This window comes from Paroedura picta, chromosome 1 (assembly GCF_049243985.1).
Source record: "Paroedura picta isolate Pp20150507F chromosome 1, Ppicta_v3.0, whole genome shotgun sequence".
NCBI classification, from domain to species: domain Eukaryota; kingdom Metazoa; phylum Chordata; class Lepidosauria; order Squamata; family Gekkonidae; genus Paroedura; species Paroedura picta.
This window is the reverse complement of record NC_135369.1, coordinates 28346370-28366673: the sequence shown is the minus strand read 5'-3', so window position 1 is coordinate 28366673 and position 20304 is coordinate 28346370. Positions and strand designations below refer to the sequence as shown.

At 45.5% G+C, this 20304-nt stretch overlaps 1 protein-coding gene across 13 annotated transcripts in view; it reads right to left on the bottom strand.

The window, feature by feature from the left end:
• Nucleotides 1–20304, bottom strand: part of OTOF (otoferlin) — a 177553-nt gene that overhangs the window by 41218 nt on the left and 116031 nt on the right. For all 13 annotated transcript variants that reach the window (XM_077331083.1, XM_077331113.1, XM_077331067.1 and 10 more), the window contains exons 6-22: nt 18335–18402; nt 18080–18206; nt 17038–17092; nt 16818–16949; nt 15626–15688; nt 14207–14291; nt 12675–12834; nt 11777–11963; nt 8926–9112; nt 6767–6990; nt 4923–5031; nt 3873–4056; nt 3604–3724; nt 3391–3491; nt 2337–2427; nt 1717–1833; nt 925–1077 (exon numbers count right to left, since the gene is read on the bottom strand). In XM_077331083.1, the coding sequence (XP_077187198.1) occupies nt 925–1077; nt 1717–1833; nt 2337–2427; nt 3391–3491; nt 3604–3724; nt 3873–4056; nt 4923–5031; nt 6767–6990; nt 8926–9112; nt 11777–11963; nt 12675–12834; nt 14207–14291; nt 15626–15688; nt 16818–16949; nt 17038–17092; nt 18080–18206; nt 18335–18402 (2164 nt within the window). The remainder of the gene's footprint in view (nt 1–924; nt 1078–1716; nt 1834–2336; nt 2428–3390; nt 3492–3603; nt 3725–3872; nt 4057–4922; nt 5032–6766; nt 6991–8925; nt 9113–11776; nt 11964–12674; nt 12835–14206; nt 14292–15625; nt 15689–16817; nt 16950–17037; nt 17093–18079; nt 18207–18334; nt 18403–20304) is intronic.

The following is a 20304-nucleotide window of genomic DNA, read 5'->3' as shown; positions in this document are numbered from 1 at the left end:
TTAACCATCTTAATTTCTCCATTGCCAACTGTTTTAAGTAGCCTGAACTGACCTGGCTAGCCTGAGCTGGACTGAGCTTAGCTGCTAAGCAGGGTTGTCCTTGGTTGGATGGGAGACCAGCAAGAGAGTCCAGGGTTGCTACGCAGAGGGAGACAAATGGCAGACCACCTCTCCTCCTCTCTGGTCTTGAGTGCTTGCTAGAAGTCAGCTGTCCCTTGATGGCACTTAAGAATTAAGCGTTTCAATATTGGAAACTTGATTTTAGGACAAGGCAGTCAGCAGGCCATCATTCTGGTTGAATGAAATGTATCATTTCATGTTGCTCTATCAAGATACTGGGGAGGTTATAAAGCCAAGGGAGGGAAGGAGAGGGTTGGGGAGTTGCCATGTCTGCCTCATAGCCTGAGCACACTGACTGACCAGCAGCACCAGAGCATAAACCCTTGAGGTAGGGCTGCTGTCGGGCACATTGGTCAGAGCTCTGGTCAGAAGGAGCTCTAGTCAATGGCATCACTGATCCAGGTCGAAAGAAAGTTGCAGAGCTGTGCTGTGACTTGACCTGGCTTGAGTCAGTCCCTGCTTCTGAGACAAAACAAAGGAGCTTCCATGCTGAGCAAAACAGTCTGGTGTACTTCCATTCAGCATGCATGCCAGGTTGCCTCTCCTGTTCAGGATGCAGGGCTGCTATAGTATTGTTGCCTGCCCCGGAAGTCTTCAGCCAAGGGACAAGAGGCATTAACACGATTTTCCATATAAACAAGGGCCCTGGCTGCCAAGGGCACTGACCTCTGGGCTGAAGCATACTCATGTGCCCCTTTTGCAATGCACATTTCACCCCCTCCTTCCTCTCCCCCTGCTCCCTCCTCACTGATTGGACAACTACAGCCTTAGAGCGAGGGTCGGGGGGGAGGGTGGTTCAGTCACCTTGAGGAAGACAGTCTTCACTTTCCCGCAGTCTTTGCCCATTTCCTCATCCACAATAGAGTAGAGGATGTCCTTGGAGGGGATGCGGGCATAAGCAATGCGCTTGTTGTTGCTCATCATCCAGAGGAAGATGTCAGGGATGCTGTGCTGGGGCTGCAGACAGAGAGGTTGGGGCAGAGAGAGGTGGAACATACCACTTAGAGGCCACCATTGACCTGAGAACCAGCATGGTGTAGCAGTTACAGTGTCGGGCTACGGTTCGGAAGATCGAAGGTAGAATTCCTACTTAGCCCTGGAAGTTCTCTGGGTCACAGAGAACTTCAGTGCCTTGTGAGAATAACAGGGAAAAGGGGAGATGACGGTGTAAGCAATTCTATCAATTTGTTACAGTCTTAGACCAGCATAAAATTCAAAAAAGGGAAAGAAAACCAATATGTGAATGATATTAAAAGGATAAAGTTGTCAATGCAATTGACATCCTGATAGTCATTCCAGCAAATGCAATTAAACACGTAACTCAGCTGATAAGTGCTGTATTCATCGAAGCACTCTGTTTCCTGCAGACAAGGAAGCAGAATTTTGCAACAGAATATGAAATAATAACCTCTTTGTCTTCATGCAGGAATTTAGTCATGAGAGATTCGGTTATAGGAGAGTGCTTTTAAGTGTCTGAACGATGGCGTAAGCTACTTTGGGGCTGCCATTGGGAACAAAAGTAGAGCATAAATGCCAAAAATAAATAAGTAAACACAAGGCAGGCTTGAGAGGTATACAAGCATAGCCATTCATCACCTCATCTGCCAGGAATCGCAGTTTTTGTAGGAAGTTCTGTGACTGTTTCAGCTTCTCCCTGATGGTTGTTTTCTTCACCTGGGATCGCAAGGTCTTGGCTTGCTGGCCCATCGTCTCCTACAAAGCATCACCGGTGGGACAAGAAGGAGATGAGAGAGAGATAGAGAGAGACAGAGAGAAGGTAGAAAGGTGAGGTGTCAGCCAGGGAAAGTGAAGCGTTTTGGGGAAATAGAAGTTGTGGTGAGGTGTCTCTATCCCCCTGTCTACAAAATGGCAAGCCAGTTTGGGGTAATGGTTACAGTCTTGAATTAGGATCTGGGAGACTCAAGTTTGAACCCTCATTTTGCTGGGGAGTCCTGCTGGGTGACCTTGAACAACCTTACAGTATTGTTGTGAAGATACTATGGAAGAGGGGGCAATGAATTAAACCACGTTGGATCCCCATTGGGGAGAAAGGTGGGGCATAAATTAAATAAATAAACAAATAACATTTTAAAAATCAGGATTGTAGTACAACACGGGTAGAATTTACGTCAGTACCTGCTTTCCCCCACCCTGCAAGTATCTGCCCCTTCCGCTTTCATTTCAGTGCTACCAGTTGGACAAGCAGAGACACTCACCAGCTCCCTCATGCAAGATTTCAGCCTCTCTCGGTCCAGTCGCGTGCGAGAAGAGTGGTTCTGGTCTTTGTTGGCGAGGGTCACAAATCGCCTATAAAGAGAGAATTGGGCTTGATCAGGACTTAGTCCTGTTGGGAAGAAGACCGCAGGCATTGCGAACATGCATCTTGGCATGCAATTTTGTGGTTAGACTGCCCTCCCCCAGGGGCTTTCAGGTACAGGCAGCTGAGCTTCATGGGGGGGGGGGGGTCAGTCTCCTACTACAGGGGTCATTGGATGGCCTGGGGCAATGCCTTGTGCACATGGTGCCCACTCCCTGATCAGAAAATTCAGTGGCCTTTGGCTGGGGGTGACTGATGTCACATGGGTTTGCCAGTATTGCCCCACCATGGCTTGCCTGGTGGTCTTGGCTGGAGGTAGCTACTGCTGCATAGAGGTCTCTGGTTTGTCAGGTTTTGCTTGGCCTGGGTTCTGCCATGAACATTTCTGTGGACCTGGTCTCTGGTACCCCAAGCAGGGGGTTAGTTCAACTTGTCTGCCCAGCCCCCTTCCATGATGTCTTGGTGGCCTGGGGGAGCTTGCAACACCCAACTGCTTGCTGATTTTCTCCCTGGGGCCAGAGGAAGGGGATTGCCCCTCTGGCAGTGTGGGGCGTCTGTCCAGCACTGCATGACTGGCTAGGTATTTATTTAATTAATTTAATGGCTGCCCCACCCTGCATGGGTGGTACCCAAATCAGTGCCCGCTCCCTTTAAATCCCTATAATCCACTTGAGAAGGGATTTAAGGGAAGCAGGTAGGGCCCCTGTCATCATCAGCTGACTGCACAGGTGGGATGAGCATTTAAAGGGACTGGCCAGCAGAATGAACAGCTGACGATGACAGGTGCCTGACCTGCTCCCTTTAAATACCTCCCCAACTGGAGCTTGCTGAACAGCTGATGATGACAGGGCTCCTCCCCCTCCCTTTAAATTCCTTGTCTCTGGCTCAGCTTTATGATGTTGTGAATCTGCAGTGTTTCTCCCACCCAGAACATTGCCTTTCGGCCCACTCACAGGCACCCACTGCTCAGCTCCTCCAGAACCCCTCGGAGTCGGCGCTCAGGGTGCGGCTTCTCTGTCTTCATCATCTCATGTACGTCATTCAGACCCTCTTCCTGGAAGAGCAGAAAGAACTTTTCAGTAGGCCAATAAGCCAGATGCTGGGAAGACCCGCTGTGCCACAGAGGATCAGGCTGTATCTGAGGGCTGGACCTCTTCTATACTCACCAGCTTGTCAGCAATCTTGTCCATGATGTTTGCATTGTAGAGACGCCGCCTCTGGTCCTGCCACCAACTCTTGATGTAGATGCAAGGCTTCTTGTCAAAATATGGCAAGTGGAAATAATTCCTGAAGCAGTGGGAAGATGCAGATATTAGAAGTCATAGGAACAATGGAACAGTGGGGAACAGCTTTTACTTAATTGCAAGTGTAGGCTACAACAGTTCTCCCTCTCCTTGTTCCTCTCATTTCACCAGGACTATCTGAGCTCACTTGCCTGTCAGTGATCAAAGGCTTCATTGGCGGAGTAGTAGAGATGGAGACAAACTCCTCTTCCTCATTGCCTTCCTCATCGCTTGAGTTCTGTAGCAACTCGGATGCCTCCTCGTTGCCAGCCCCCCCTTCTTTCTTCTTCTTGATGACAGGCTTGGACATACCATCAATCTCGTTGCCATAATTTCCTGGGGAAAAAAAGATAATTATATGAATTTGGAGGCAATCTAGGGTTGGGCCACTAATGAAAAGTGGTTAATGAGGCTTATGAGCCTGATTGTTTGCCTTTTTCACTGAGCTGAGGCTCTTTGGGATCATTCTATCATCTTCCAATCAAGATGGCAGCCACCTTGGTTAGTTAACAAGGAACTAAAGTCACGGTTTCTCTTGCTTCTAGAAACTAATAGTGAGATTGTATAGCCTACTGGCAGCATGTGGGCATAAGGTAAAGGTATCCCCTGTGCAAGCACCGGGTCATGTCTGACCCTTGGGGTGACGCCCTCTAGCGTTTTCATGGCAGACTCAATATGGGGTGGTTTGCCAGTGCCTTCCCCAGTCATTACCATTTACCCCCCAGCAAGCTGGGTACTCATTTTACCGACCTTGGAAGGATGGAAGGCTGAGTCAACCTTGAGCCGGCTGCTGGAATCGAACTCCCAACCTCATGGACAGACAGCTTCAGACAGCATTTCTGCCGCTTACCACTCTGCGCCACAAGAGGCTCTTCGTGTGGGCATAAACAACTTGTAATTTAGATGATCACTTAGATTGATACTGCTCCGTCATATCTGACAGGAGAAAATCACCTTGTGAGGCGAGGCTTTGCTGTCATTTTTTACTCAAAAGAAACAGATTCATGGTATACAGAGGAATAAATCTCCACATGGGATACATTGACTGGAAATTTTAAATGACCATGGCCAATTCTTCATGAAGTAATTTTATCCGCTGCAAAACCATAATGTAATTGCAATGCAAAGGTGATATTTGGGTACATCAAGCTAGATTTGTTGACACTGAACCAACACACAAATGATACCGTGTAAGTACAAACCTATTGTGACCTCAAAGTTGATTGGCTTGTCTCCATTCTTTCTGTCAATCATGGTGGCTTCCAGGAAGGACCCAAAGAGAAAGAATTCCTCCATCTTGCCCGTGCAGTTCTGTGGGAAAAAATAAATCCACCAATTTTTCTGTCAGCTGGAACTGGAGGTAACAGGCCTTGGTTTCCTGTGCTTCAGACATTCTGGGAAGCCTCTTTATGGCTTTAGGCAAGTATGAAGCAACCCTCAACTGAGTAGCTTTCCAAGGTTAGGCAGACTGAGGTCCATCTCAACCCTAATACCGGAGATCTTTTATCACCTGTCAACAGTGGGAGTTAAGAGCCTAGTAAGATTAGGAAAGGGGTTCAGATTCTCATGCAGAGCTCTAATAAACAAGATGATGATTGCTCCGTCCATAACATGCAATTTGTATCATTGTACAGCCTCAGTTTGTTGAGAGCTATTCAGGAAAGGAAAATTTAATGAGACAACTTCTGCTTGGTTTTGATCCGTTACTAGTGTTTTGTAAGGAGACACAATGAAATTGGCAGATAGAAAGTTAAACCTCTCTTCCCAAGAGGGTCCCAAGACAAATCGAGGCTGTACAAATCTGTGATATGGATGGACTGGAACATGAAGTCTTCATCTCATCTGCCTGATCCCTCAGCTATGATGACTTTGAGTTGCTCATTGTCTGTAAGCCCTAACCATCTCAGAAGGTTAAATTATGAGGTTAAATTAGGGGAGGTACACAATCCTGAGCTCCTTGGAAGAAAGGTGGGATAAAAAAACATTAATAGCTATTAAGGAACTGAATAAAGAAAGGAACTGAATAAAGAAACTGAATAAGAAACTAAGACTGTGCAGGTCAAGACTGTGCTCCTAGTCATGAATGAAAGGAAGCTGACCTCAGATATCTAGATTCTGACTAGCAGAATTGGATGCTTTAAGGCAGTGGTCCCCAACCCCCGGTCCTGAGACCAGTACTGGTCCGTGGATCAGTTGGTACTGGGCCGCGGATCCTCCTCGTCCTCCTCCCTAGCTGATCCCTCGAGGGCTGCCCTGCCACTCTGCCACCAGATCACTTTTGGTGCTCTCTGGCAGCTGCCATGGCTGGGGCTCCCCCTTGGTGTGGCACTGCGCAGCTGCTGTTGGCAGCATCCCCCAGCAGGCGGCAGGAAATCAGGGGCACCGGCAGGAAAGCAAGTGGAGCAGGGGCTCAGGCGGCGGTGACGTCCCTCAGCAAAATACCCCCCCCCCCCAGGCCTCAGTAAAATTGCCAAGCATTGACCGGTCCTCGGTGATAAAAAGGTTGAGCCAAGGACTACTGCTTCAAGGCGGGGGTCATCATTTATCATATGGCATGTCTGTAATATCCTAAGATTGTCTGGATGCCAGGCAAGGCACATTAGGAGATGGTTTGCCATTCCCTGCCCCTGTGTCATGGCCCTAACATTCCTTGGAGGTCGCCCTTCCAAGGGCTAACCAGAGCTGACCCTGCTTAATTTTTGAGATATGATGGGATTGGGTTTGCCTGGACTATCCAGGTTGGGTTTACAGTGACTGCATAACATACAGGGTTAGAAAATACTTGATTTTGTGGGTGGAGCTAGGAGTGGGCAGTATTTGGGGTGGGGAGGGACTCAGTGAAGTATAATGCTTGGGAGTCTTTCCTCCAAAGCAGCCATTTTTTCCAAGGGAACTGATCTCTTCAGTCAGGAGATGAGCTATAATTCCAGCCCCCGGTCCCACCTGGGGACTGACTTCCCTAATAACATCCGCAGACTGCTACACAGGCCCAGGACCAACAGACCCCTACATAGTTGCTGAGTTGCAGAGAGGGCAAGCGACTTACATCGGCCACAGGTGTGGACTGTTCCAACTGAACTTCTGTGGAACTGGTAATCTCAGGGTTGCTGGTATCTAAGATCTCCACTGACAGGCCGATGAGTAGACGGGCACGGAAGGAAACTCCCTCTCCCAGACCTTCATTCAAGTCCTGGTGTTCATCCATTAAAGTGTAGTTGCGGGTGGAGCCATACATGTTCACCCAGGCAGGACCAAAGGTGGGCAGGAAGCCTTGCAGAGACAGTCAGAACAAAGAGAATTGGGCACGTACAGATGAGCCTGACATGGCTCTGAAAGGTTCAGGTCACTTATCCAAAGTGCAAGCAAAGTTTCTATGGCTTCCTAACTATGGGCCCTTTATCCACACAGCAACCCTATAGAATCATAGAATCATAGAGTTGGAAGGGGCCATGCAGGCCATCTAGTCCAACCCCCTGTTCAACGCAGGATCAGCCCTAAGCATCCTAAAGCATCCAAGAAAAGTGTGTATCCAACCTTTGCTTGAAGACTGCCAGTGAGGGGGAGCTCACCACCTCCTTAGGCAGCCTATTCCACTGCTGAACTACTCTGACTGTGAAAAATCATTTAAAATGGTTTGTTAAATATTTTTGATAAGATGAACATGTACAGAAATGCATGTATATCTTTACAATCAGTCTTAAATACATACAAAGAAGCAAGTCAAACACTAGATCTTGGGTCTTGACTCTTCACACATGCTTCCTTTGTTATCTGCGCTGTGAAAAAGATTTGAGTAGTATACATGCATTTCTGTACATGTTCAACTTATCAAAAATATTTAACAAACCATTTTAAATGATTGTTCTGGAAATTGAATATTGCTGCCAGGTCCCCCTACTCCCATCTCCTGCTTTTTGTTCCCTCTCCAGTGAGAGTGGGAGAATTTTTTTAAAATAAATTTTGATTGTGTTACATCCCTTCCAGGGGAAATCTGGAAGTGATGTTAGTCTGTTCTAGGATTCACCAGAAGTTCTATGGTAAAAACCATACAAGCCATGCCTAGATTCAAATGAGTAGCCGTGTTGGTCTGAAGTAGCACAATAAAATCAGAGTCCAGTAGCACCTTTAAGATCAACAAAGATTTATTCAAGGTGTGAGCTTTCGAGTGCAAGCACCCTTCGTCACACTATGATCTATGGCTATATATCACAGTCTGACGAAGGGTGCTTGCACTCGAAAGTTCACACCTTGAATAAATCTTTGTTGGTCTTAAAGGTGCTACTGGACTCTGAAGCCATGCCTAGAATAGAGATTTGGCGGTTTGATTTTTCCCATTATTATAATAGGAAAAAGAATTATTCAACCTGGAGGAAAGCTGACATCGGCTACTCTAAGGAGTAATATTAATACTTGTCATTCATATTTGGGATTCCTGCCACAGTCCTATAGGGCTGGCCAGTAATTTGATCCTGTTATTGCAGATGAGGAATTGAGGCAGACAGGCCCCTAGTAAGCCCAGGAGAGGGCTGACACTTGACCCAGAGACCTCCTATCATAGCTTGGTCTTCCAACTGCTATCCTGTACCAGACCTCTGAATGTAAATGACTGTTCTGGAATCAGACTCATTGCAGATCTGAAGAAAGCCAGAGACAGAACACTGGGTTTTCAGGGTGCTGACAGCAGGACAAGAAAGGTGTGCAGTACACCCATCCCACTACTGCTGCTTTGATATAGGTTTGGTGTATTTTTGCCAAACTTCAAGACTCTGCAAAACCTATTTCACCCAAGACATCTATAGGAGCAAAAGGGTGTTCTCCAAAGGCAACGAGGCCTTTAAAAGGTAAAGATATCCCCTGTGCAAGCACCGGGTCATGTCTGACCCTTGGGGTGACGCCCTCTAGCGTTTTCATGGCAGACTCAATACGGGGTGGTTTGCCAGTGCCTTCCCTAGTCATTACCGTTTACTCCCCCAGCAAGCTGGGTACTCATTTTCCCAACCTCTGATGGATGGAAGGCTGAGTCAACCTTGAGCCGGCTGCTGGGATCGAACTCCCAGCCTCATGGACAGAGCTTTCAGACAGCTGCCTTACCACTCTGCGCCTTTACATTTCCCCAAAACCTGTTTTCTATCTCCATCCTTGTACAATTTGAACTGGCTCTCATACCCAAGCGATGAAGGTAAACACCATTCACCTTGACCTCACCTTTGTCTCCTTCATTGGAGACCTTCCTCAGGTCGATAAAATGGGTCCCGATGGCTACATCATTAACCTTGTCAGAGTCACGGATCTGGACCTTGATCCGCTTGCAGAGTGGGGGGAACATCTCTGTGAAGACAACCTGCTCGTTCCATAGTGGCTCATAGCTGCTTTTCTGGACAGAGGTCTTCCCCTGAGTGAGAGAGGGAAGAAGATGGAAATAAAGGTGATTGAAGGCCATAACTGGACTCATCTAGACAGCCAGTTTGGTGTAGTGGTTAGGAGTGCGGACTTCTAATCTGGCATGCCACGTTTGATTCTGCACTCCCCCACATGCAGCCAGCTGGGTGACCTTGGGCTCGCCACGGCACTGATAAAACTGTTCTGACCGAGCAGTGATATCAGCGCTCTCTCAGCCTCACCCACCCCACAGGGTGTCTGTTGTGGGGAGAGGAATGGGAAGGCGACTGTAAGCCGCTTTGAGCCTCCTTCGGGTAGGGAAAAGCGGCATATAAGAACCAACTCTTCTTATTCTAGAGCAGGGGTAGTCAACCTGTGGTCCTCCAGATGTTCATGGACTACAATTCCCATGAGCCCCTGCCAGCACTTGCTGGCAGGGGCTCATGGGAATTGTAGTCCATGAACATCTGGAGGACCACAGGTTGACTACCTCTGATCTAGAGCACGACAAATGTACATGATTATAGGAGGGGCAGAGATGCAATCAGTCACTCAGATTTAAGCATTTGGAAGATAGCCACATTAATAAATATTATTAATATAATAATATAAATATTATATTAAAGGTAAAGGTAAAGGTAAAGGTATCCCCTGTGCAAGCACCGAGTCATGTCTGACCCTTGGGGTGACGCCCTCCAGCGTTTTCATGGCAGACTCAATACGGGGTGGTTTGCCAGTGCCTTCCCCAGTCATTACCGTTTACCCCCCAGCAAGCTGGGTACTCATTTTACCGACCTCGGAAGGATGGAAGGCTGAGTCAACCTTGAGCCGGCTGCTGGGATTGAACTCCCAACCTCATGGGCAAAGCTTTCAGACGGCTGCCTTACCACTCTGCGCCACAAGAGGCTCAATAATATTATATTATTAAATAAATAATTATAATATAAATAAATAAATATAATAAATAAATAAACTGCAGCAGAAGAGCTGGATTTGAATCAGCTGGCAACTTCAGGGCCAACAAGATTTCCTGGCCATGAGTTTTCAAATAGGATGAAGGGAGCTCTGTTGGTCTCTAAAGTGTTTCTGTCCTTGAATCTACGTGATATTATAACTTGGAAGGAATTATTTGGGTATTTCTGAAGCTGGAAGAAATCTTGTGGTTTTCCTCTGAAGATGAACTGGAAAGTAGAGGGGCCAAACATGCCAAACGAATGGGGAGATCATCGACATACTTCCCCAAACAAAATCTCAATCTACATCAGTTTGGCAAGGCTTAGAATACAGAGCGGTTCTGCCAGGCCTATGGCTGAGACTGAGGTAACACTGTTAATATCAGAAACTGCTGGTCTCTCTGCCTGAACCTGCCACACTGGAAACTTGTGCTGTAGCTGTGGATGTTTTCCCCAACACCACAAACAAAGTCACTTTTAATTATTTAATACTATATTTATCCTTTCAAAATGTTTACTTTAACATCTATTTATCTCTCCAATTTCTATACTGCCCTCTTGAACCAGTCTTCTGAGGGCAGTATACAACCTTTAACAGTATATATCGTTACAATATCATAGCGGTAAAATAACTTAAAAATTCAGTAACATAAAACCTTTTAAACCTTTTAAAACCTCAGTCCTAATCAGCAAGCACATGAGTGTAAAGCCCCATCGAGGGGTGGGGGGTGCAGGGTGAGAGAGGCCCAGCCAAAATGTACTACGGGCATTTCTGCTGACCTCAACGATAGGCTTGGCAGAAGAGCTCCATCTTGGAGGCCCTGTGGAAATTAGTGAGTTCTGTCAGGGCCGTGATCTCCTTCAGGAGCTCATTCCACCAAGCAGGGTCCAGGGCCCTGTGTGAACTGTTAATTTTGTGACTTTGATAGGGATTTGTTAATATTTTAAATGTGCAATCCATCCTGAGTTTCTGAAGACAGGGTAGAATAGAAATCCTGCAATTAATAAATAAATAAAAATAAAGAGTTATATATTTAGTAAAACATTTAATCATATCTCCCACCTCCAACAAAAAGACACCTCAGGTGGCCTATCAAAAAAGTCACAAAAGCAATCAATGATAAAAACTAGACCCAGACTCAAGTCTCCACTGTCCCATGAAAACACACTGGGTAACCTTTGACCAGTCATTCTCTCTTAGTCTAACCTACCATACAGTGTTCTTGTGAGGATAAAATAGAGGAGTGCCACTCTGAGCTCCTTTAGAGTAAGGGCAGGATAAAACATATTAAATCAATCAAATAATGAATCAAATGTTCATAACCTTTAGAAACAGCAATAAAAACGTCAGCTACCCAGTTATTAACAAAGAGCTCTCTTAAATGAAATCACTTTACACCGCTATCTAAAGGCCAGCAAAGAAGATCAATTCATAAGCAAGGCCACTCCACATGGTTCAGGCTATTGCTGAAAAAGCCCATCCGTGGGTTCCTCAGAGATGGGTCCCTCGTAATTAAGGGCTTTAAAGGAAAGGGCGACACTATCTTAGAATGCCACAATATATTTATATTTGTAGATTCTCAGTATCCCTGGAAAAAATTAAGCTGAATGGTTCCATGCTCACTAAAAATGCCAATGGTTTCATTAAGTAGATAAGAAAGATCTTTATGCAATACAAGATGGCGCTGCCCAGCTTCACCCTCCTACTCATGAGCGGTGTGTACCTTCTGTCCTGCAAACACCACTTGGACATAAGGGTCTACCAGATCTTTGTTTTCACCAATGAGGGCCTTCTTCACATTAGCCATGATGCTGGTATTCATACGTGGAAGACCCTCTGCCCGGTAGATCTTGATATAAAAGCGAGCCCACTGCCTTTCTGGAGGAACGCCATCTGGAAGAAGCAGGTTCCTGCAGCACAGGAATCAAGGAGAGGAACATGTTGGGCTGTGAGTTAGGGAGGGCTTGTATCCCAGGTGCAGAGGATCTGTTTGGCTTGCAGAAGATTATTTTTTTTAAGCCGGTTCGTGGCAGTTTACATAGCATTTAAAAGCCCCACATAAAAGCAATGCCCACAACAAACCAAAACCCAGATGGCGGTAAATTCACTCTCTGCAGAATACCCACTCCTCCAACCCACACATGCACAGCCCTCAACCCTCTTTCTCCAGTGAAAAGAAATAGGTGATATGAAAGATTTCTGCTTAAGATTCAGACTAAAGAACTCAGTTCCCTTGGAGAATATGGCTGGTTTGGAGGGTGGACTCTATGCCATTATACTACACTGAGGTCCCTCCCTGGCCCAAATCCTACCCCCTTCTGGCCCCACCCCAAAGTCTCCAGGTATTTCCCAACCAAGAGCTGGCATCCCTACTCAGTAGATGATCTTTATCAACCATGGGCCTATTTAGTATAGAGCAGCTTCATTTGTTCATGTGCTAAAGGCATTTTTTTACCACTGGGTCTAATTAACAATTAATAATAATTTTGAGAAAGAACAACTGTTCTGGACACTGAGGAAGAAACCGTTCCCAGAATCTGAATTTCAGTCTTGTTTTCTATGGCGATAGATTTTGTTCAGATTATGAGGGAGGAAGCCAACACAACCCTTCTGTTCCTCACCCCTCGATGTCATCCTCATCTGTCTCGTTAGCTTTGTGTGGTGTCTTGATGTTGTCCCCTTTGCCCACCACAGCGACATCAACTTTCAGGTAACCTTTCAGGCCCGCTGTGATGTCCTCTGGGTCTGACAAGATGGCCCACTTGTGGTAGAACTGATGCTCTGCAAGGAGACGAGAAGATATTAGGTCACCTGCTAGGTCACATGACTTGAGCATTTTGACAAGTCAGTTGATTAGCTAGAATCAGCTATTTTGTGACTGAGTTTAATGAATGCATTGCTACATTTTGATCTTCATACCATGGTATTAAAAGGTAAAGGTATCCCCTGTGCAAGCACCGGGTCATGTCTGACCCTTGTGGTGATGCCCTCTAGCATTTTCATGGCAGACTCAATACGGGGTGGCTTGCCAGTGCCTTTCCCAGTCATTACCGTTTACCCCCCAGCAAGCTGGGTACTCATTTTACCAACCTCGGAAGGATTGGAAGGCTGAATCAACCTTGAGCTGGCTGCTGGGATTGAGCTCCCAGCCTCATGGACAGGGCTTCTGACTGCATGTCTGCTGCCTTACCACTCTGCGCCACAAGAGGCTCTACCATGGCATAGTTTAATAATTTAAAAAGTTACCATGGTATAGTTTAATAATTTTTAAAAAATCATCCTTTGAATTATTAATTGTAAATTAATATTTGTGCTTCCCACAAAAGCAGTTAGTAAGCTTGTGGCACTCACAGTTATTCTGTCAGTTCTTAGTGTTTAGGCCATTGGTGATAACAAGAAGACATCGACCAGGAAAACAACATGAGAAGAAAATCTCCAAGACCAGTGCTGGCCAGTCCAAGGTGACCTGCTTGGGCTGGTCAGTGATAATGTGGGAATTGGAAATGGAGTTACCTTGTTTGAGGTCACAAAATATTAAGAACCATCCCTATGAGAACCAGTGTGGTGTAGCGTGATGGTGTAGTGTAGTGGTTTAGAGCTCGATATGGTGTAGTGGTTTAGAGATCAGTCAGAACAGCTTTATCAGGGCTGTGACAAGCCCAAGGTCACCCAGCTGGCTGCATGCGGAGGAGGAGCGCAGAATCAAATCCATCTCACCAGATTAGAAGTCGGTGCTCCTATCCACTACACCAAGCTGGCTCTTGGTAGCAAAGCTACTGTAAAGCCAACCAACGCAGTCTTAATATCAGCAAAGAAGGTTGCAGATTAAGTGATTGGATGCCTATTGGGTGTATTTAGCCATTGGATGAATCCAATGAAACTCAGCCAGCTGCTTATAATTTATCCATTAATTGGATGAATCAGAATCAAGTCATTTCAATTAAAATTAAGCAATTTTAATCCCATTGACAGCTCATTTCAATTACAGAGTCACTTCCAAGATGACATATCAAGAATGAAATATGGACATCAGCTGTTGATAGCCCATGCTCTTAAATCCAGATTCCCTGGGATGAATACCATAAATGCAGGGGAGGCATTAGGACAAGTTCACATTCTATATAAGAATCAGCATCTTGCGCTATATACGTACCAGGCTGGGAGTAAACAGTCCCTACATCCATTTTGAAAGAGCCCACCAAAGTTCCACTACGCAGCAGGTTCTTGGAGTGAATCACCTGCAGATTGACAAAAGGGGGGGGGGAGGATGTGAGTTATCATTAATGCTTAGAGGATCTCAGGTATTGTAAGGAGTGAGTCCTGGGTATGCAGTGGTTCGAGTTTTAAATTGCTCTGCTGTAGTCACATTCCATTTTTCCCAAATGTTGCCACAGTATACGTCAAATGAGGATGCACAGAGAGACCATTATTTTGTTACAGTGTTTGTTACAAAATTATCATCTCACTGTGCATTCCCACTTAAAGTATACTGTGGCCACCTTTGGGATAAATGGAATGTGACTACATTCAGAACAGAAACATCGGAGTGATAGGTCTAATGGCAAAAGGAATGGGGCAGCAGGTTATCCAGGACTATCAGTCCTAATTGGTCGTTCCCGGCCCTAGAGAAGCGCGCCTAGCCTCGACCAGGGCCAGGGCTTTTTCGGTCCTGGCCCCCACCTGGTGGAATGAGCTCCCGGAAGAGCTACAGGCCCTGCGGGATTTGTCAGCTTTCCACAGGGCCTGTAAAGTGGAGCTCTTCCACCAGGTTTATGGTTGAGGCTGGGGTCAACGAGGTAGAGCGTTGCCCCCTCCAGGGGTCTGAAGTATACATCACCTCCCCCCATTCTCTATTGCCTTGGTAGGTGGGAGTAGATTGTGATTGGCTGCTGCCATGTTATGTTATGATTTTTAATGTCTTTTAATGGATTTTTAATTGGGGTTTTTAAGACAACTGTCACCCGCCACGAGCCTACCCAGGGAGTGCCGGGAAATAAATCATCATCATCATCATCATCATCATCATCATCATCATCATCATCATCATCATCATCATCATCATCATCATCATGTGTGCCCTTACAATCTAAACCCTCGTCTAAACTAGACTAATCATACAAACAGAAAAAACTGACATTTTTGACCTTAGCATAATTTATGGATCGTTTTTGTTACTATTTGCGTAATTGATTCAGATTTTCCCAGTCATTAAAGAAAGCAGTAACGGAAACTTATGTCCAGTCACTGAAAATCTTGTTCTGTCCTGTCTTTAGCCCCTGAGTTGCTGGTTAGAGTCCTGCAGTTTGAAACTATCCTTTCAGCCACAAGGACTGGAAACACTTTAAACAAAAAAAGAAAGCTAAGGTTATCAGAAAGCACAGTTCTGCATCTAGTACTGCACTTCTAAGCATGGAATTACGGTAAACATGGGTACCCTACCCCCACCCCCCTTTCCCAAATCTTTATTGCTCCAGCATTTCTCTGTGTCATCTTCCACGAAGTAATAATTTTGAAATGGGTCACTGAAACACAAAGGAAAACAAAATTGAAATGCGTAATGAATCTTGCTCACTGATAATTTGATGATTTTGTCAAACATGACATCTGGGGGAACATGGAAGTCGAAGACAAAATACTGAAAAGAGAAAAATAGAGTTAGCATTAATTTTTTTGCGTGGCATGTGGAAAGATAAAATCCTAACCAAATCTCCACTCTTGTTATAAAGGAAATGAAAGCAACTGTAGATTAAGAGGATAGCAGCTGTAGATCTTCCAGCTGCTGAAACAAAAAGATGGTTAGAGAAAATCTAAATCTGCTTGACAAGACTGGGAAAGTATTTGGGGCAAAATAGTTGATTTGCTATCTGTCTGTCTGTCTGTCTGTCTGTCTGTCTGTCTGTCTGTCTGTCTGTCTGTCTGTCTATCTATCTATCTACCCATCCACCCATCCACCGATGAAAAAAGGAGATGGTGTGCCTTAGCTATGGCTCTGGCCATTGGCCCATCACATCCTTGATCTCTATCTCCTGCAATGAACCCCAGGACAAGGATGCATTGTGCAAGAAATGGAGCATGGATGAGGTGTGATTGACCCCCTCCTGTGTCAAATGCATTTAACAGATGGTGACTTAAACAGAGAAATCTGAAAGAGTGGGACAGGAGGTACTAAATAACAGGATAAGCAATGTTAGCCAATAAAAATGAAGACCACTAGGATATGCCTCCTACAGCCATGGCTCATGTCTGGCCAGGTGCCTATAAAGCCCACTCACCACAAGCACCTAGTGAGCCTAGGGTAATACGTGAATGGTACCCTGCATTTTGTTAGTGCTTCCCACAGTATGGACAGATCTCAGAAGGTGCTGAATGTGGACCTGTTTGGTGCAAGACAAACATGAGGTCCCCTACTATTTGTTCCCTCCTCCTAGGAGACATTTTTAAGCTTGTTCCTTGCCGAGGACATGATGAAAATGTGCAGAGGCCAATGCGTGGGCCAGCTGATTCTCCTTTATGGCTACTTCTCCTGCAGTAATGCTACCAGCTCCATGTGTAACACTAACCTAAGTCTGCTGAGGTCACATGTAGATTCAGGAAGGAGTTGATAGGCCAACGACCATCCAGCATGGACTCACCTCATCATCAATAGTCAAACTTTATTGCACTAGGCCATAGTAGGCCATCGCAAGATCAGATAACAATAAAATTGTTCAAAACAAACACAGATGATCACTTAACCAGAATAAAAATTACACTTAACGACTCACCTCATTGTAATAGGGGCAATTGGTCGATTCCTTCATGGAGGTGTATTTCTTCTCCTCCCCCACCTCCACGCATACCACCGGGTCCATGTTGAGCCCCACCAGCTGCCGAGCCTCAATGACAGTGATGCTAACCTATAATGGGAAGGAAACTTAGCCTACTTTTCCTGCATCCCCTATCCGCACTCAAGAAGTATAGAAGAGAAGAATGGAAGCCCCCTACCTGGTAATCCATGGGCCTTCCAGCACTGGGCTCCATTTTAATATCTGGCTTGGATCTTGAAAAGTGAATAATAAGGATGGTGATAACAAGTATTGATACAATATTCTTGAGCATTCAACACACTTCACATTGACTAGTCTCAGACGTAACACAAAGTTACGGTATATATTTATGTTTAGTTTGTGAAACCAGAATTCAGGTTACAGTCAGACACTGGGATTCTTGACAAATACTAGAGGAATTTCTTTCTCTCTCAGAGCCTGGGAGGCTGTTATAATGGAAGAAGCAAGGATTAAATCAAGGCAACTGCATTCAGACATCACAGAAATATTTAGTTGACTAACTTTGGTTAACAAGCAAGATCCCATTCTGGTCTGAGGGACTCTCTCAAGCCCTCGTTAATGGCCTCATTCAAGTAGGGTTTCATGTGATGGCTAAGCCATTCTCATTTAAACTGGATTGCTCCACATGCAGAGCGGCCACATGGTATGGGTTGGATCATGCCATTTGGATCACCTGACTCTATTTCTTATTGCAGCCTCTCGCCCACATGGCTTTTGTCCCCCTACATCCTATGATCTCCAGCATAACCTTTTTGGTGGTCAAAGGGACTCTCAACTCCCTTTTTCAGCAGTGGAAAAAGCTGGCTGAATCAAACCCCATGTTCCCTTCCTTTAAGGCATTGAGAGACATTTTTAAGGTTAACTCAAAAATTCTGTTTCCTTAGAGACTCATCAAAATCTGACCCTGGCTATCTTCTACATAAGACTTTATATTTCCTAAGTGGCTTCTGGTGGCCAGAAGGAAGAAACGAAAGTAAGTCAAAGCTGTTTTGATGCTTTAAACTTATCATACTGTCAGTTGTGCTAATCCTTTGGGATGGAGTGAGTCATACAGCATGTCAATAAAATAATCCTGGAAGTGAGAACTTGGTTCTGAAATCTGAGTCTTGGAACCTGACCCAGATGTGATGCCCTTTCCAGCCTTGTGATCTTCCTGGCATGGATTCCATTCTGGATGTGGCATCATTTCTTCTCCTTACCTCTTGTTAGAGACATTGGTGGTAACGGCTGTGACTGATGCCAGGGAGATGGTGTCTGGATCTAAGCCGCCTCCAAGCCGCATTGCTTTCCGGTCCAGGTCTTCGGCTTCCAGAACGGCTGGCTCATCTGCCAGAGGCAAAATCTCACCGTTAAGATTTCACCTGAATCCTGATACTCTACAGACTGGATCCGGCAAAGGTCTCCCAGCTCCCTGCTGGCACAAGGGCAAATTATGGATGCAAGGGAAGGCGTACCTTGCTTCCTGTGGTCATCCTTGCGTACCTTGCCGAGCTTCATGGCGGAAAAGACTCCTTTCCCAGCTCTGTAGGAACAGCATTATTATGGTTAATGTTATAATCCTACCCTTGAGAGGGGATGTATAGGCCAGCTAGTCCACCTCCCTTCTCTGTGCAGAAATCCAAAGGTAGGGCAAATGACAAATGGCCACCTCTTCCTTTACCCACCCATCCCCAATCATTGATCCCAGCTGTAAAGTTTAACAGTGAGGAAAGCCAAATAAAGGAAGTAGAAAGACAAGGATAGAGCAGGATAACATGCTGCTTCATGGTTTTGAAACACTGGATTGATTTTAATAGATTTTTATCCCAACCTTCCTCCAGAATGGGCCTTCGGGCAGCAAATGATATAGTGCCTTGAGCTCTTTATTAGGACCCCAGCATGTTACAAGAAGAATGGAACTGAACAGAAGAGACCAACAAAAAAGGTCCTCTTTTTCTTCTTTTGCCGTCAAGACTTCTACCAAGCCTGCACAAGTTTCAAGGCAAGAGACATTCAGAGGTGGTTTGCCATCCCCCCGTCCCAATACTAACCATGGTTGACTCTGCTTAGCTTCCCAGATCCAATGAGGTCAGCCAAGCCTGGATTATGACATTACATACCTTCAAGCTGCATATTCAGTTGATCCAAACACTCATTTCACTACAAATTGGAAAACTGCAGGGCATGAGGAAAGGGAACCAGCTGCCTGAATCCATCAAGCCAACTCCGTTTAAGGGACTGACATTTTTATAAAATCACAGAATTGGAAGGGGCCTGAAAGGTCATCTAATTCAGCCCCATGCACAATGCAGGAAATGGCATCAAGGGGGGGAGGGAAGTGTGGCCGGTGGCATGGCGCAGGCGCAAACACGCTTGCGCAAAACTGCCACGTGTGCACATTTGCGCCCCCCGCCAGGCGCAAAAATGCATGTGCGCCAGGTCCCCACATGTGCGTTTGTGCATGGTCACCCTCTCCCCCCACTCCTTGGCAACGGGACGCAACCTCAAAAAGGTTGCGGACCGCTGACCTAGAGAACAGGTATGATTCCACTCTCCCCCACATGCACCCAGCAGGGTCATCTTGGGCGAGTCACAGTTCTCTCAGAATCTTCTCAATCTGGCCTACCTCACAGGGTGGCTTTTAGAGGGAGAGGAAGGGTAGGCAATTGCAAGCCACTTTGAGACTCCTTCGGGTGGTGACAAGCAGGGTATAAAAAAACAGCCCTTCTTCTATTTAGTTATAAATATCCTATGTTCTCAATGATGACATTTCCTTGTATTGCACCATGAATTTTCACCATAAACCACCCTGAGCTGCAAAGGAGGGTGATATAGAAATGTAATAAAATAAAAATAATTAAATAAAAAATATTTCTGTAAATTTGTATTTTTGTATTTTAGAAATTATATTTATCAGTAATTTAAAGTTAAGATTCTTTATGTGTTAAAATTTATAAAATATTGAATTGTGTGTTTTACCCATGGTAACCTACCCTGAGCTCTCAAGAGATGGTGGGTTAAAAGCACAATAAATAAATAATTTGGAGAATGAAATCCAACTTCCAGAGAGCAGACATTTCTGGCCCTCATCAAAAAGGTTGTAGAGTCAGCTATAACTGACAGTTATGCAACATCTATAATCATTTCATAGAATCATAGAATCATAGAGTTGGAAGGGACCTCCAAGGTCATCTAGTCCAACCCCTTGCAGAATGCAGAAAATTCACAGCTACCTGCCCACCCACGGTGACTCCAATTTCATGTCCAGATGATGCCCCCCCCCAAAATAACCAGAATCCCCGGGTCTGGCCTGGAGGAAATTCAGATCCTGACCCCAAAGCAGCGATGGGCATCTTCCTGGACCCACAAAAAAGGGCCACAAGAGCCAAGCACCAACACAATCCCTTCTGCCCACCCACTTTCAATGTGCCTAAATTCACAGAAT